The sequence below is a fragment of the Pempheris klunzingeri genome, chromosome 7 (assembly GCF_042242105.1).
Source record: "Pempheris klunzingeri isolate RE-2024b chromosome 7, fPemKlu1.hap1, whole genome shotgun sequence".
Classification (NCBI taxonomy): domain Eukaryota; kingdom Metazoa; phylum Chordata; class Actinopteri; order Acropomatiformes; family Pempheridae; genus Pempheris; species Pempheris klunzingeri.
The window spans coordinates 14,142,492-14,155,151 of NC_092018.1; the positions used below are offsets into that span (position 1 = coordinate 14,142,492).

At 40.9% G+C, this 12,660-nt stretch overlaps 1 protein-coding gene across 1 annotated transcript in view; it reads right to left on the reverse strand.

Moving 5' to 3' along the window:
- Positions 1–12,660, reverse strand: part of ksr2 (kinase suppressor of ras 2) — an 88,583-nt gene that overhangs the window by 57,719 nt on the left and 18,204 nt on the right. Inside the window, exons 4-5 of the mRNA XM_070834167.1 lie at positions 3,874–3,909; positions 2,486–2,987 (exon numbers count right to left, since the gene is read on the reverse strand). Of these exons, the coding sequence (XP_070690268.1) occupies positions 2,486–2,987; positions 3,874–3,909 (538 nt within the window). The remainder of the gene's footprint in view (positions 1–2,485; positions 2,988–3,873; positions 3,910–12,660) is intronic.

A 12,660-nucleotide genomic window follows, 5' to 3' on the forward strand; every position in this document is an offset into this window, starting at 1 on the left:
AACACCAAATCTCAGTTTTCCTTCAACGCGGTATGCTGAGCAATTTTGCACATTCAGCTTCATAGTCTTGCTGTATTATGCAGTGATAATGACATTTTAGGCCACATCTCATTAAGATAAAGGGAGAAAAAGGCTCCTGGGGTCAGAGGGTAATCCCTGGTTATTGTATCCTGGCTGCAGTGCCAGGCAATTAAGCAAGAGAAAATGGGGACCTAAGGAGCACTGTGAGCTTATTAAAATCCTGAGGTTGATAATGGGGGAAACATGGGTAGTATGGAAGGACCAGGGTATCACAGAAAAGAAACCATTAAGGTAAGAAAATAGCTTTCTGCATGATACTTTAGATATTTTTTTCAGGGTTACTTTGCTCTGGTGCAAATTGTTTTGCATCCTGAGTCATTAAGTGAAAATAAGGTGAGGAATAGTAATCTTAATGCAGGATTTAAGAAAATAGTGAGGTAGGAACCTTCATGCTCCTATCTTCAGGTATTTAGTCTTTCATAAAAGTAAGAAAACAGATGCTAACTTTGCAATGACGCTAATTCCTTTGCGCAGTCAGATAAGAAACAAACAAGTATGAGGGCCTAATGCCAGAACTGAACCACCTACTTGATACTTGCCAGCACCGTCCTCCAACCAATTATGATGTGTTATGAGAGGTACTTAGCTACCAGAGAAGCCAGGAGATCTGCCCTGTCTCGATGAGTTGCAACATTTCCAGGCACACAAAGGCCATTGATTAGAGGGGCTCAACTCACAGCCTGCAGTCTATCAGCGCTCAGGGACCGGTAATCAATTCTCTAATGCCATTTGAGCCTATTCACTGCAGCAATGATCCACTCCTCACTGTGCAGATGCAGATGCAAACACCCACGCACATTTGTGTGGACGTAGCCCAGTCCACAACCAAGCACACACCAAATATAACCCAGATGGCCATCGTAAAAGCACAACTCCCAAATATTAACTTACCAAGTATAGCAATGATAGGACACTGTCATCTAATGGCATTAACAAAATGAGTGCAGCTCTCTTGAGGCAGACTCTGGTTCCTGATTACCCAACAGTGGTGGACCATGTTCATGGCCAAATCTGATAAGCATGGTACCAGACACAAGAATGGCCGGTCAGGAACTCAGCCTCGAGGCCCGTTATCTCTACCGGCAGGCCTTTGGTTCTTTATGGGCAATGATCTCCTCATAGAAATTAATCTGATTGGGCTCTGGTGGAAGATTATGTTGTAGTGAAACTGCTGAAAGAAAAGGAGAGGCCCTAACTTCCTCTCTGTGCTTGTTGGATCAGAGGGAGACCTTGTGCTCATCAGGGAGGGAGAGGGGGGATTGAATCTCTAAATGACTGCTTCAGGCAGCCTCCTCTGAAATTCACTGACCAGCAGTAATTCGGAATATTGTCTAAAGGTCTAAACTTCATAAACAAGATAATTTCAACAGTAAAACAAATTTGTGCAACAACAATCATGCAGCCTTAGTCCTGAATTGCAACAATTTTCGGCGTAATTTTATCTACATCGTATTCCTTCCTTACATAATATGACTTTGTTGGCCAAAAGGCAAAATTAGGGTTTCTGAAGACTTATTGTCTATGTGCTGATGCAATAGTGCAAATATTACTGATATCGTAGCACAGCGCAGTGCTACTGAAACTAAGAACTGAGTGATGCAAAGTCAAGCAACGAGATAACTAGTTACTAAATTAAAATTTGATTACTGAAGAGTAAATCAAATTAAATTAGCCAACTTATGCATGAATGCATCAGTAATAATGAATAATTGCTATAATATAATTGACACTTACAGGGGCCATTTTGGGGCCATGAGTACATGAATATGTTTCCCAATAATATTTGGGTACTTTTGCTTGGTGGTATTTTTAAAGCAGGACTTTTACTTGTAATGGAGTATTTTCATATTGCACTATTGCTACTTTTATTCAAGTAAGGAATGTAAATGTTTTCTCCATTGATTGCATCACTATGATTATTTATGTCTCTGCTGTTGTAATCGAGTCATTTTCAAATATATACTTACATATAGTATTATTAAAAATGCTTGAAAACTAGCTTGACTACATGGGGCCAATCTATACGGACCAAATCAAACTGAAATGGAGTTTCAGCAGAAACTGACATAAATACTTAACAAAGGGTGTGGAACTTGTAAATTTGTCTTTTTACCATGGCCAAGAGTTGTAATGATTAAACTAAATACTTTGTGTTTCCAACTGATCATTTCAAGCATAGGCATGTTCACAGATGTAAACAAAGACTACTTAAATAACTTTTTTGACAAGTTTTCCTTCATGCACCAAAAGACCCGACAATCAGTTTGGGAATGACAGTGGCTTCAGATCCTCTGTTTAGAATTTTAACCTTTGCATTTATGTTTCTATCACAGTTTGGGTAATTAAATAATCACAAACCTCCAAAAATGCCAAACTATGCCATTAAGAGGAGTATAACACTTACTTTGGTGTTTGTGTGTCATCCAAGCGGTTTCCCAGCTGGAACTCGTGGGATTTGCTCCGGTGCAGCGCGGTGAAGCCTGGCAGCAGATGGATGAGCTTGCGGCTCGGCGGAGGTGGTGTTCCTGGGGCCTTCACTTTATTCCTTCGCCGCATGGGAGGAGTGCCAGGCGGGGTCATGGTGTTGACCACCAAGGGAGTCCGAGGAGGTGTGTGACCGAAATGCCTCTGGCGGGGTGATGGGGGCAGGGAGCGATGACCAGAGTCCAAAGGAGGGAAGAGCCCTGTGGCCGGGCTGTCGACGGTCAGTCGATCGGCATATAAAGGGGGGGCCAGGGCCTGGGGGCTGTGGCACATGTGCTGGTTGTACTTGGACTGGACTTTGGGGCTTTGGGAGAGCTGGAACCGTATCCACTGACTTGCCTCTGGCTGGCACACTGGAGTGTTTTCTTTGCCCGATTCAGAGGTGGGCCACTGGATGGACCAGTCCTGCTTTGCCTGGCTCCCTGTTGGATGACGATACAGATGACTTAAAGGCAACATAACACCTTGTTGTGACATCCTCCATCAAATGCATGTTAGTGAGTTCACACTAAGTACAAAAAAAACATATTTTCTGTTGGTTTAATTTGTCCAGGTTTTGAGAAATCTGTAAGCTTTCTGCCTCGAGCAACAGCTCCAGAAACAATGCTCTGGATAATCCTGAGACCTCATGATTTTCAGTGAGACTACTTTCTACTGAGAAAGTGCATATTTTAAAATTGTTCTTATGTAAAAAAAGATGTTGCTGTTAAATTTAACAAATGTTCAGCACTGAGAGCACCTCCATTGTAGAAATCTCAGGGACAGATATGTCAAAACTTGGGCCAAAAAACACAAAACTATCTGCATGTCTAGATATCACTCTCGGTGAGTGAAAAAATATGTTATTTTCATAATTTGGGTGAACATTTCTGTGTAATACAGTGTATCAAGTTAAACTAAATTGGTTTGTGTCATGCACTTAATACTAAAACATCCATTCGTTCTACTTCTTGATTGCAGCAGTAAGAGTGATCCTGGCAGCATGGGGACATTTTACGACCAGCAAATGTGCTCAATTTGGGCAATGAAGAATTAACTTTGTTGTTATCTGGTGTGAACGTATTAGTAGTGCTGCGGTGTTCAAATACGCTGATGTGAGGCAGATTAAGCATGAATGGATGGAGCAATAGAGTGCGAAAAATGGAAGCGCCAAAACAGAACAGGGCAAAGCTGCATGAGTCACAAAGCAAGCCAAGTTCTACCAAAACTAAACTTCCTGTTGAATGAGAAACAAAGAGCAACAGAGGCAAATAGTTGAAGGTGAGCAGCCAAAATGGGTGTTTTTAAGCTCAGATGATAATACTTTACCTCCATTACTGTGCAATTTATCCTCCTCAAGTTGTTCTTTAGAAAGAAACAAACAAAGAATGTGTTTATTGATCTGGGAGAGGCACAGCTGAAATAGTTTGCAGTGTTCTACTTGTCTTCCCATCTGCACTTATGCACAGCCAAAGGGCTGTTCAGCAAAACAAAAAATAATGTCGGTAGAATTGATCCTCGGTTCATTTCAGCAGATGCAGCATCTCATGCATGTCTGAAGAAAACTGACCTCTCAGTCTTCAAAACCTGCTATTGACCGCCAACCCATTGTTAATGCAAATTTCTGTCAACAGCCCTACACTTTTTTTTCATTTTTTGCTTTGTGTCATTAGTTTTCTTCCATGTGTCGTTGTCTCTAAGGAACTACAGGGGGATAAGCCTCAAAAACACAAACTTCAAACACAATATCAACACCAGCAACATCAAATGAACCACGAAAAATATCTCCCATAAAAGGTCCCAGTGGAATTGCAAAACTTGATGGAAAAAAAGCCTGCAGCCTTCCCTATTCTGTAATGTTATGAAGAAGAGGCCACAAGGAATTACCAGTTGTGGGAAAGACACAAGAGACCTCGTGTAGAGGAATTTTAAAGGCTTTTTTGAGTATATTTTAAGCATATTTCTTCTACGGGGGTTCTAAATTTCTTGTTTAAGACCCCAAAAGACAACCACTTTTGAGACTCTTAAGGTTTCATTCATCAAAAGTTATACTTGCCACTACTTAAACATACCAAAACATTTTGTTTTAACACGACCACTAGTGACCTGCAGCAATGGCTGGTAAGTTAAATGTTTTAATATGGCAGGATATTAATGTAGTTTTGTGTGTCTTCTTTGAGTAATTCTGACAGAGAGCCTTGAACGCAAAAGTTCAAATGTATGTTTAATCAGGAACTGTCAGTGTTTTTCTAAAGGGCAAAGACTACAATATATACATAAACCATGAGAGAAGTTTGCATCATCGAGATTAAAATCTGTTGAGTGCACTGCTAATAGCAAACACACACTAAAGACAACACTTTGTAGAAAACAGATGATACCTCAAGCTGTTCAAAGCTGAAGGAATGAACAATTTTGTATTACAATGGGTCAAATGATTACATGTAAAGTGAAAGGGCTTATTCATAGTGATGAACTCACAGAGAATTATCACCCGACTCTCTCCCCTGACTGTTTCAGCATCTTTCAGGTCATTCTTTTGTTTTTATGCCCCTCCACTTGAATGTTACTATTTAGGTTCAGTCTCACAGCACTCATGAACATCAATTCCTGCAGAAAGAGACAGTTATTTCCAACAAAAACTGTGATAAGCCAACTGCTACCTGCCTAAAACCAAGCAGCTAACAGACACATTTACCAGCTAGTGGGTGAACATGGTGATCATTTAGCAGTTAAAGAGGCAGTCACTTTTCTAAGGAACTGTTAAAGACCAAAACAACACTAAATTAGTTAATATTGCATTTTAACCATGCCAACTTTAGAGTTTGATAGTCTGCAAATGTTGCGGCTACTTTTTCTTTTGGCTTTTCCCCCAAACTACTCAAAAAAAAGCTGATACTACTGCAAATCAGCAGCTATGGTGTGGCATTTTGATCCCTGTTACAGCAACAGCTTTGTCCCTTTGACTTTCTTCTCCTCCATGGTAACAGCTGCTGAGGCTCATGGGTATTATAGAATTTAAATCCATCTGCCATACACAATTGAAACAGCCAAAACTGACGTCCATCACATAAACCTTAAAGGAGAGCGCTAGCACTTTTACACATCAAAGTCCATTTACAGGTGTGTGTGAGTACTGTGTGTGTGAAAAGAGAAAACCTTAGCATAACACATCCCAATCTGCAACTGAACTATCACAGTCAGGTTGCATTGTGGGTGATGTAGGTATCAGGATATAACAAGGAAGAAGAATGCAAGGAACAACAAAGACGATATCTCTCATTCTGCTGTATTGATTTTTTGAACAGTTCGTCATGAGTCCAACAATGTTGCAATGCTAAATCTATTTTGAACTGTCCAGGGGGCTCCCATGAAAGAACATTTAAAATATCAACTTTCAAATGAGAATTCACAGTGGTAAAAATACTTCCAGAATCAGTGGCTACTCCTGCTTTGTAACCCTATTGTTGTACCTATATGACACACACACTGAACAGGTGCAAACACATGCCAAATGAACCAAATGAATGTCACTGCTTGCTGCCTGAAGTTTTCCAATTAGAGAACCTTGTGTTGTCTTGTTGTCAAGGAAACTTGCTGTTTTTCAGCTCTTGGCGGTTAGTTATCCATCTCCTGCACAGAATAGGTTTCTGTGAAGAATCGAAGTACAGTATGTGAAATGGAAAACTTGAGTGCTTTCTTTTGAAGACATGCAGGTGATGTATTAGCATGAGCTGTAATTTTTTTTCCGATGTTTTAGATCCCAGTAATACAGACCACACTTGCAAGGACAAATTAGTCTCATGAATATACACCTTGTTGACAGCTGTGATTCACACCTATGGATATTAGTCAGAAGGGTCTCTCGAGTCAAGCTGTCGCCGGTGCTCTGCCCTCAGCGTGGCTGTCTGAGGACCACTCTCACACTTGTGCCTGACCCCACATTGAAAAAAAGGCCTACATCTCAACCCTAGAACCCCTTCAGAAAGATATCAAGATACAAAAAGGACGAGTGGACCCAAAAGAGTGCTCATCCGTGGATATAGGGAAAGACGAGGGGGATGTTTGACCAAGCCTGATTTATTAGGAGATATAAAATCACAACAAGCCACTCAGAAATGTGAAAGTTCAGCTTTACAGCCTCTACATGGACGACAAAAACTAATCAAAGGTCAGTGAAGAGTTCACATCACGGGGCTGAGATTACAGATGGGAGGCAACAGGAGGCTGATTGCTTTTGGTCAGGTCCAGATGTGTTTAATACCTGACATTTCCAGCGCCAACATGTACTGTGCATTTCAAAAGTACCTTGAAAAATCTAACAAGATCTGTTTTTTTAAAAGTCGACCAATCACCTTTGATTTAAATTATAAGCTTCCCGTTGGTAATTATTTTCTTACATATGGCTGCCTCACTTTGAAAATGCTTTTGACAGTGCTTATCAAGCCGATACCCAAGTGAAATTTCTCTGCAAGCGAAGCAATGAAGTTGAATCACACTCATGAAACTGTTGCTTCAAGTAATGAGTCAATTCATCAAGCAAACTAGTATCTTAGCAACTGCTTCTGCAAAATAGTAACAGGACATGACTTGTGAATTTCTTGTTTCACATGATCTCACCTTAGCAAAAGCCTCAGGCGCACAATAAAACTACTTGATGCTAAATGAGATGGAGAACACCGACTGAGTATAACCCCTTTGAGAACTGTGATTTAGGTTAATTTGTGTGGCTTGTGTTTGTTAGAGAGTAAAATTGAAAAGTTGCTTTTCATGGAGAGCTTTGGTAGAAAACAGAAATATAATTATCACAATTTCCATTGGCTAAATTCAACTTGTTGATGCCAAGGCTTGACTATGCCGCATAAGAATGTATGTATGTATAAATAGAATAAGTTTAACCATGCAGACTGTCTGGTTATGACCACTCATGTTCATTCTGTCCCTCCTCTCAGTCACTCTCCTCCTGCTTTTAACTCATCAGGTGATTGTAGGCATTTTACACTCTTGGACTTAGACTAATCAAACACTCTAACCCCTACGAGCCAATCATCACACAGCTGTCAAAGTTTGTCCAAGGGTCACAGATATAGGTGGAAACCATAAATTAAATGCATATTTTGACTTTCTGATCGAGAGTTAGAGGTAAGGATTAAAAACCCACTCTCATGTTTGTGCTAAACGTGGATATCAAGAATCACCTCTCTGATTCAAATCCCTTCGTTCAGTTCAGTTCAAAGCTTCGTACTCAATGACTAAATCTAGTTCTTTTCTAATCTAGTTTTTTCCTGAGCTAAACTCTTGCATCACCAGCATCATAGGTATGTCAGCAAGGGAACGCATCACAGTTCAGATGCACTTCAGTGGGTAGGTTAGTACGTGAACACATCACCGTAGGTAACAGCCCAAGCTGTCACATCCAAACTGACCTATACAAGCACTGTAGATGAGGTTCATAGCTCTGTAGACTATCACGTATGGCTAGTTATCATTGTTTCTGTGGGTTTTGTGGCCTTACTATGAATCACAGCCAAGCTGTCTACCAGTGAGGGGCTCCACTGGTAAAAGTTAGTGATGTGATCAGTGGCAATGGTGATACCGTATAGTCAGTTTACTTCAAAAATTCATTGATAAAGTTCTGTTTGTACTTGTGCTGCACACCTGAGCAATTTTAGAGGAAACAGCTCGCCTGGTTCTGTCCAAAGTTTAAAAATATGCCTACCTCTAAAGCTCACTAACATATAACTTGTTTTTTTGTAGATTTTCAAGCTGTAATTATGTCTTGGTGAAGACAAGTCGAGTGCAATGACTTGTCTTATAGCTGTGAGGTTGCCAAGCCAACGTCTCATCTGAGCACACGGCTTAGCCTTGTTTCCACATGCCACACGCAGCTGTTTTCAACAAAGTAGCTCTAAAACATACTGTAGGCTGCCCAAACAGCAGAAAGACAAAGTTAGCGACTAGCTGGTAAACATAGTGGAAAGTGAATATTGGTCAAGTGTCCAGAAACGAGACTCCAAATGAATGATAATGTTGCTCCATGTGTGCTGGATGTGTAATAGGCAACTGTTTGCCAAACAGTAACTAAACAAACCATCAACTGTCATCAGGTTGAGGTTCATCTAACTTGAAATAAAAAAGTTATTAAAAATGTCCCAAAATATTTCCAAAATGTCCTTTCGAAAAATGAATTTAGTATTAAACAGCTATTTGCTGTGTAACATTCAGTTCAGAGTAAGCAGAGCAGCAAAAGAGGTCACACTCCCTCTGTCTTGTAGTCTAAGATGATCTGTCCTTTGTTTCGGTCGTCATGGTCGTGGTCACATGTGCACGTTAATGCATGCGAGTCTGTGAATTGTTTAGTAACCCGTAGCTCAGAGTCAGAGTTGCTGCCCAGCAACAGACTCAGCACACTATTTGGTCAGCACGGTAGCACGAAAGCACAAAAGCTAGGAGAGGTTGTCCGTCAGAAGTTGAGTACAGACTGAACAAGACTGAATGTGAAACCAAGTCACACAGCCGCTGCGTCAGGTGGAGGTGGACACTTGGCTGTGTTTTTAATTTTGGCACCACATCATCATCAATCTTCCCTTCTCTCCTCTCTGCTGAATCAACTTGCATCTCCACATCAGCTGTCAAACCAAACAATGCGCACATGATGCATTTGCATTGATTGATGCAAATAGCGCAGCCAAACACCATTACTGGGGCAATCTTTAACATGCAGTGAGGGTTTGAGAATGGCAGATAAGCCTCATAATTGGACTAATTACCTATAGATGTGTTGCTTCTTTGGGCTAAATGGCAGTGAAATGCCACTGGGACAGTGGCTAGCCTATCACACTGCCGCTGTAAACAGGATTTGGCAAAAAGGGCAATGGCTGTGTTCAATAGACGCAGTATCCCTTTTTAATCTTGACTCTTTTAAGTTGAGGGTTTGTGGATGTTCTTGCAGTGTTATCAGTGGGACTCAACGTTGGACTCTGCTAATTAGTTAACACCCAATAAGGACCACCCAGGGGTGTTCAGGAAGATGGGTGTTGGGGGTTCGGTCAATGCTTTTCCTGGTCGTTTTCCTTCCCTGTTGCATCTGCTCTTTTCTTCTCAACATGACTACTTTTCTTCTTCACCACCTGTCGTCATCTCACGTCTTTCTCACCCTAATTTTCTCTCATCTTATTCCACATCCTTCTTCCCCCACATGCCTACTTCACTTTCCTCTCTTCTCCTTCAATCTTCTCTCTCGCATAGTCTTTGCTCCCTCTCGTCTCTGCCTTTCTTCATCTTCTTTTCTCGCTGATGGCATTTGAAGCCAATTAGGTGTTTGTATTCATGTGAAGCTGTCTCAAGGCAAGGCGTAGGGACATTCCTTTTAGCTATCAAAGACTACAGAGGAAAGGCAGCAAGGAGACCTGTCGTGCTAAACAAAGATCAACACTATTAGCCTGATCAACAGAAGGGCTCATGTTCAGGAAATTCTCCATGTGAAAATGTTTGTATTAGCGTGTGTGTGTGTGTGTGTGTGTGTGTGTGTGTGGACTTATCTAGAGGGGCGGGCTGGATAATGTGTGTATATTGCGGCACAAAGGACCGACTGGCTGCCTCTGAATTGTATGACTCATCCTCATCGCAACTCGTGGACTGCAATCCCAAGAGTCTGTAGTGAAAAATTCTATTAACTTGTATTAGTTTCCCTCTTCCACCATTACACCACAGAGCAACACACATTCACTTATATCGTCCTCTATTTCTCCGCTGACATGATGTATAAACTGCCAAGATTGTAAAGTATATGAATGTCCATGAAAGCCAATTTTAACATAATTCCCCATGACTCATAAACTGGAACAACATATTTTGTTTGAAAAAACATATGGCATAAATCTGTAAATCCTTTTCTGTTCTCTCATTCATAATGGTTGGATATATCTGTACTATTGCAACAACCTCCAGATTTTTAAGAGGAAAATATAAGTCTTTGAAAAGACTCAAGACGTAAGAACATCCTCCGCTTCTTGCTTAGCAGTGTTGAAGTACTAAATGCTCTCATGGGGCTGTGTAACCCTTCAAGAATTTTCTACTCTTGCATGTATATATGCAGACACACAGGCACAGTCCCACTAACGCACACACACACACACACACACGTCCAAATGCAGCGATGTTTCGAAGCTATGACATCTCTCTCTCCGAGCACCATCTGGGTAAGAATATGAGGAACGGTGCTGCACGCTGTATTTCTCTCGGCTGAAAGTGCCTCTCACCGTTCTGTGTGGGGGTTGTGGTGTTGCTGTGGTACATTCACACATCTCTAGCCAGTCCCCCCGTTAGAGAGCCCATTAGTGGCTCTGTGTGGCCAAACCCCACCTTTGAAAAGCCAGATAGAAGAGAGAAAGGAGGAAGGGAGGGTAGTAGGGTTGACGCAACAGTTGAAGCAATTGGCGAAGAGGAGAGGCAGAGATGAGAATGCTAAACAATAAGCAGGAACACAGGACGACGAATAGGAAAAATAGGTAGAAAGTGAAGAAATGAAACTAACACAGAGAAAGCCAAACAGCTCACACTTTAATGCTAAATGTTTTCGATCACAACTCATGGTCTTTACCAGTGGATAGAGTTTGCCTAGCTGGTATCACGTGACCCAAGTAAGGAACCTTGGTCATGTGAAGAAGGTGGTCATATTTGTATTTATATTTGTTTAAAGTTGTTTTTTAGGGTTTGATGTGAATGGCCTCCATGATCTTTAGCCCCTTCTCAGTCTATTCCAGGGCTGTCCCTCTTTATTTGAAATTCATATTACAGTATTTACGTGGGAACACATTCTATATTAAATATATAATGATCTGTTGAATTCAAAGTCCCAGTATGTATGTACAAGTTCAATTTATTTATCCAGGAATAAAAACATGAAAACTACAGCTCTGCCATCCTAATCAACCAAACCTGATTACACAACATAGTAAATAAATACCCATGAAATAAAACTATAGATAAGAAACCATAAAACTATAACGGCACTGTGTTGATTATCATGGCAACAAATCTGAGGATCAATGTGAGCAAGCATTTTGGTGTGGAAGCGCTCGACACCACAGATGTGAAAAAATGTCAATGCTGTCACTGGTTTTGGTTCAGTAAAAAAGAGGGGATGATAAGGATCCTGAACAACAACCCCACCGACTCAGAACCACAACAGGGATCACCACAGACCGCAACCTCACGACAGGAACTCCCCAGAGAGGAAAACTGGAGTGTATGGCATCTTATGCAACAGCTGTAGGGAACAATATATACTGTAGGTCAATAGCAAGGACCTTAGACAGAAACTAAGTGAACACATGAAACAGATGAGAGAAGCTTTATGTGAGCACCAGACCAAGGGCCAGAGCATGAAAGGTTCACCAGAGGTGAAAGGTCAAACGAGCAAGAGTCAGTGGACAGCTGGAAAAAGATAAAGGGACACGAGTTACCATCTTTCATGCCTACGCCATGTGATGGAAACTGAGCTATCCTCATGTACTGAAAAACATGAGATGCAGTTGAAAACGAAAAGATAGATGTCATTGAGTTAAGATTTCATTTATTTTTTGTTCACACTACTGCTTCCAAGCACTTTCATGCATAGCTATAGTTCAACTGTTAGAAAGAAAATGTCAATTCTAAGAAACATGTTAAAATCTAAGTCATAATGCAGTGCTGTAGAAAAGATGGCTGGAATGTCGTATATACTTTTCCAGCAAATTCAAATCCTCCTACAGGAAGGAACTGTACCTGAACTGTAACTAAATCGTTGATATAGTGTTTCTCTATTTCAGGCAACAGGTAAAGGGCTTCAGGAAGAAGACAGTTAGCAGCTGGACACGTCTCTTCCATCCCCGCTTCTGTTTGGATTCTGTTAGTTGCAATGCAGGCAGGCTGATCATTGCCATTTTAAATGGTTCAATAAAAGTTATGAATAAAATATTTGGATCTAAGCTACTTCTGTTTGTTTATAATGTATTTTAAACGCTTTTTGCGTTTTGACTGAATTGAGACATTTCCTCATTTTAGGGACACTTTAGTATTGTTAGGACTCGCTGAACTCTCAATTATGACTCAAGTACGCTTACTCAAATGAGA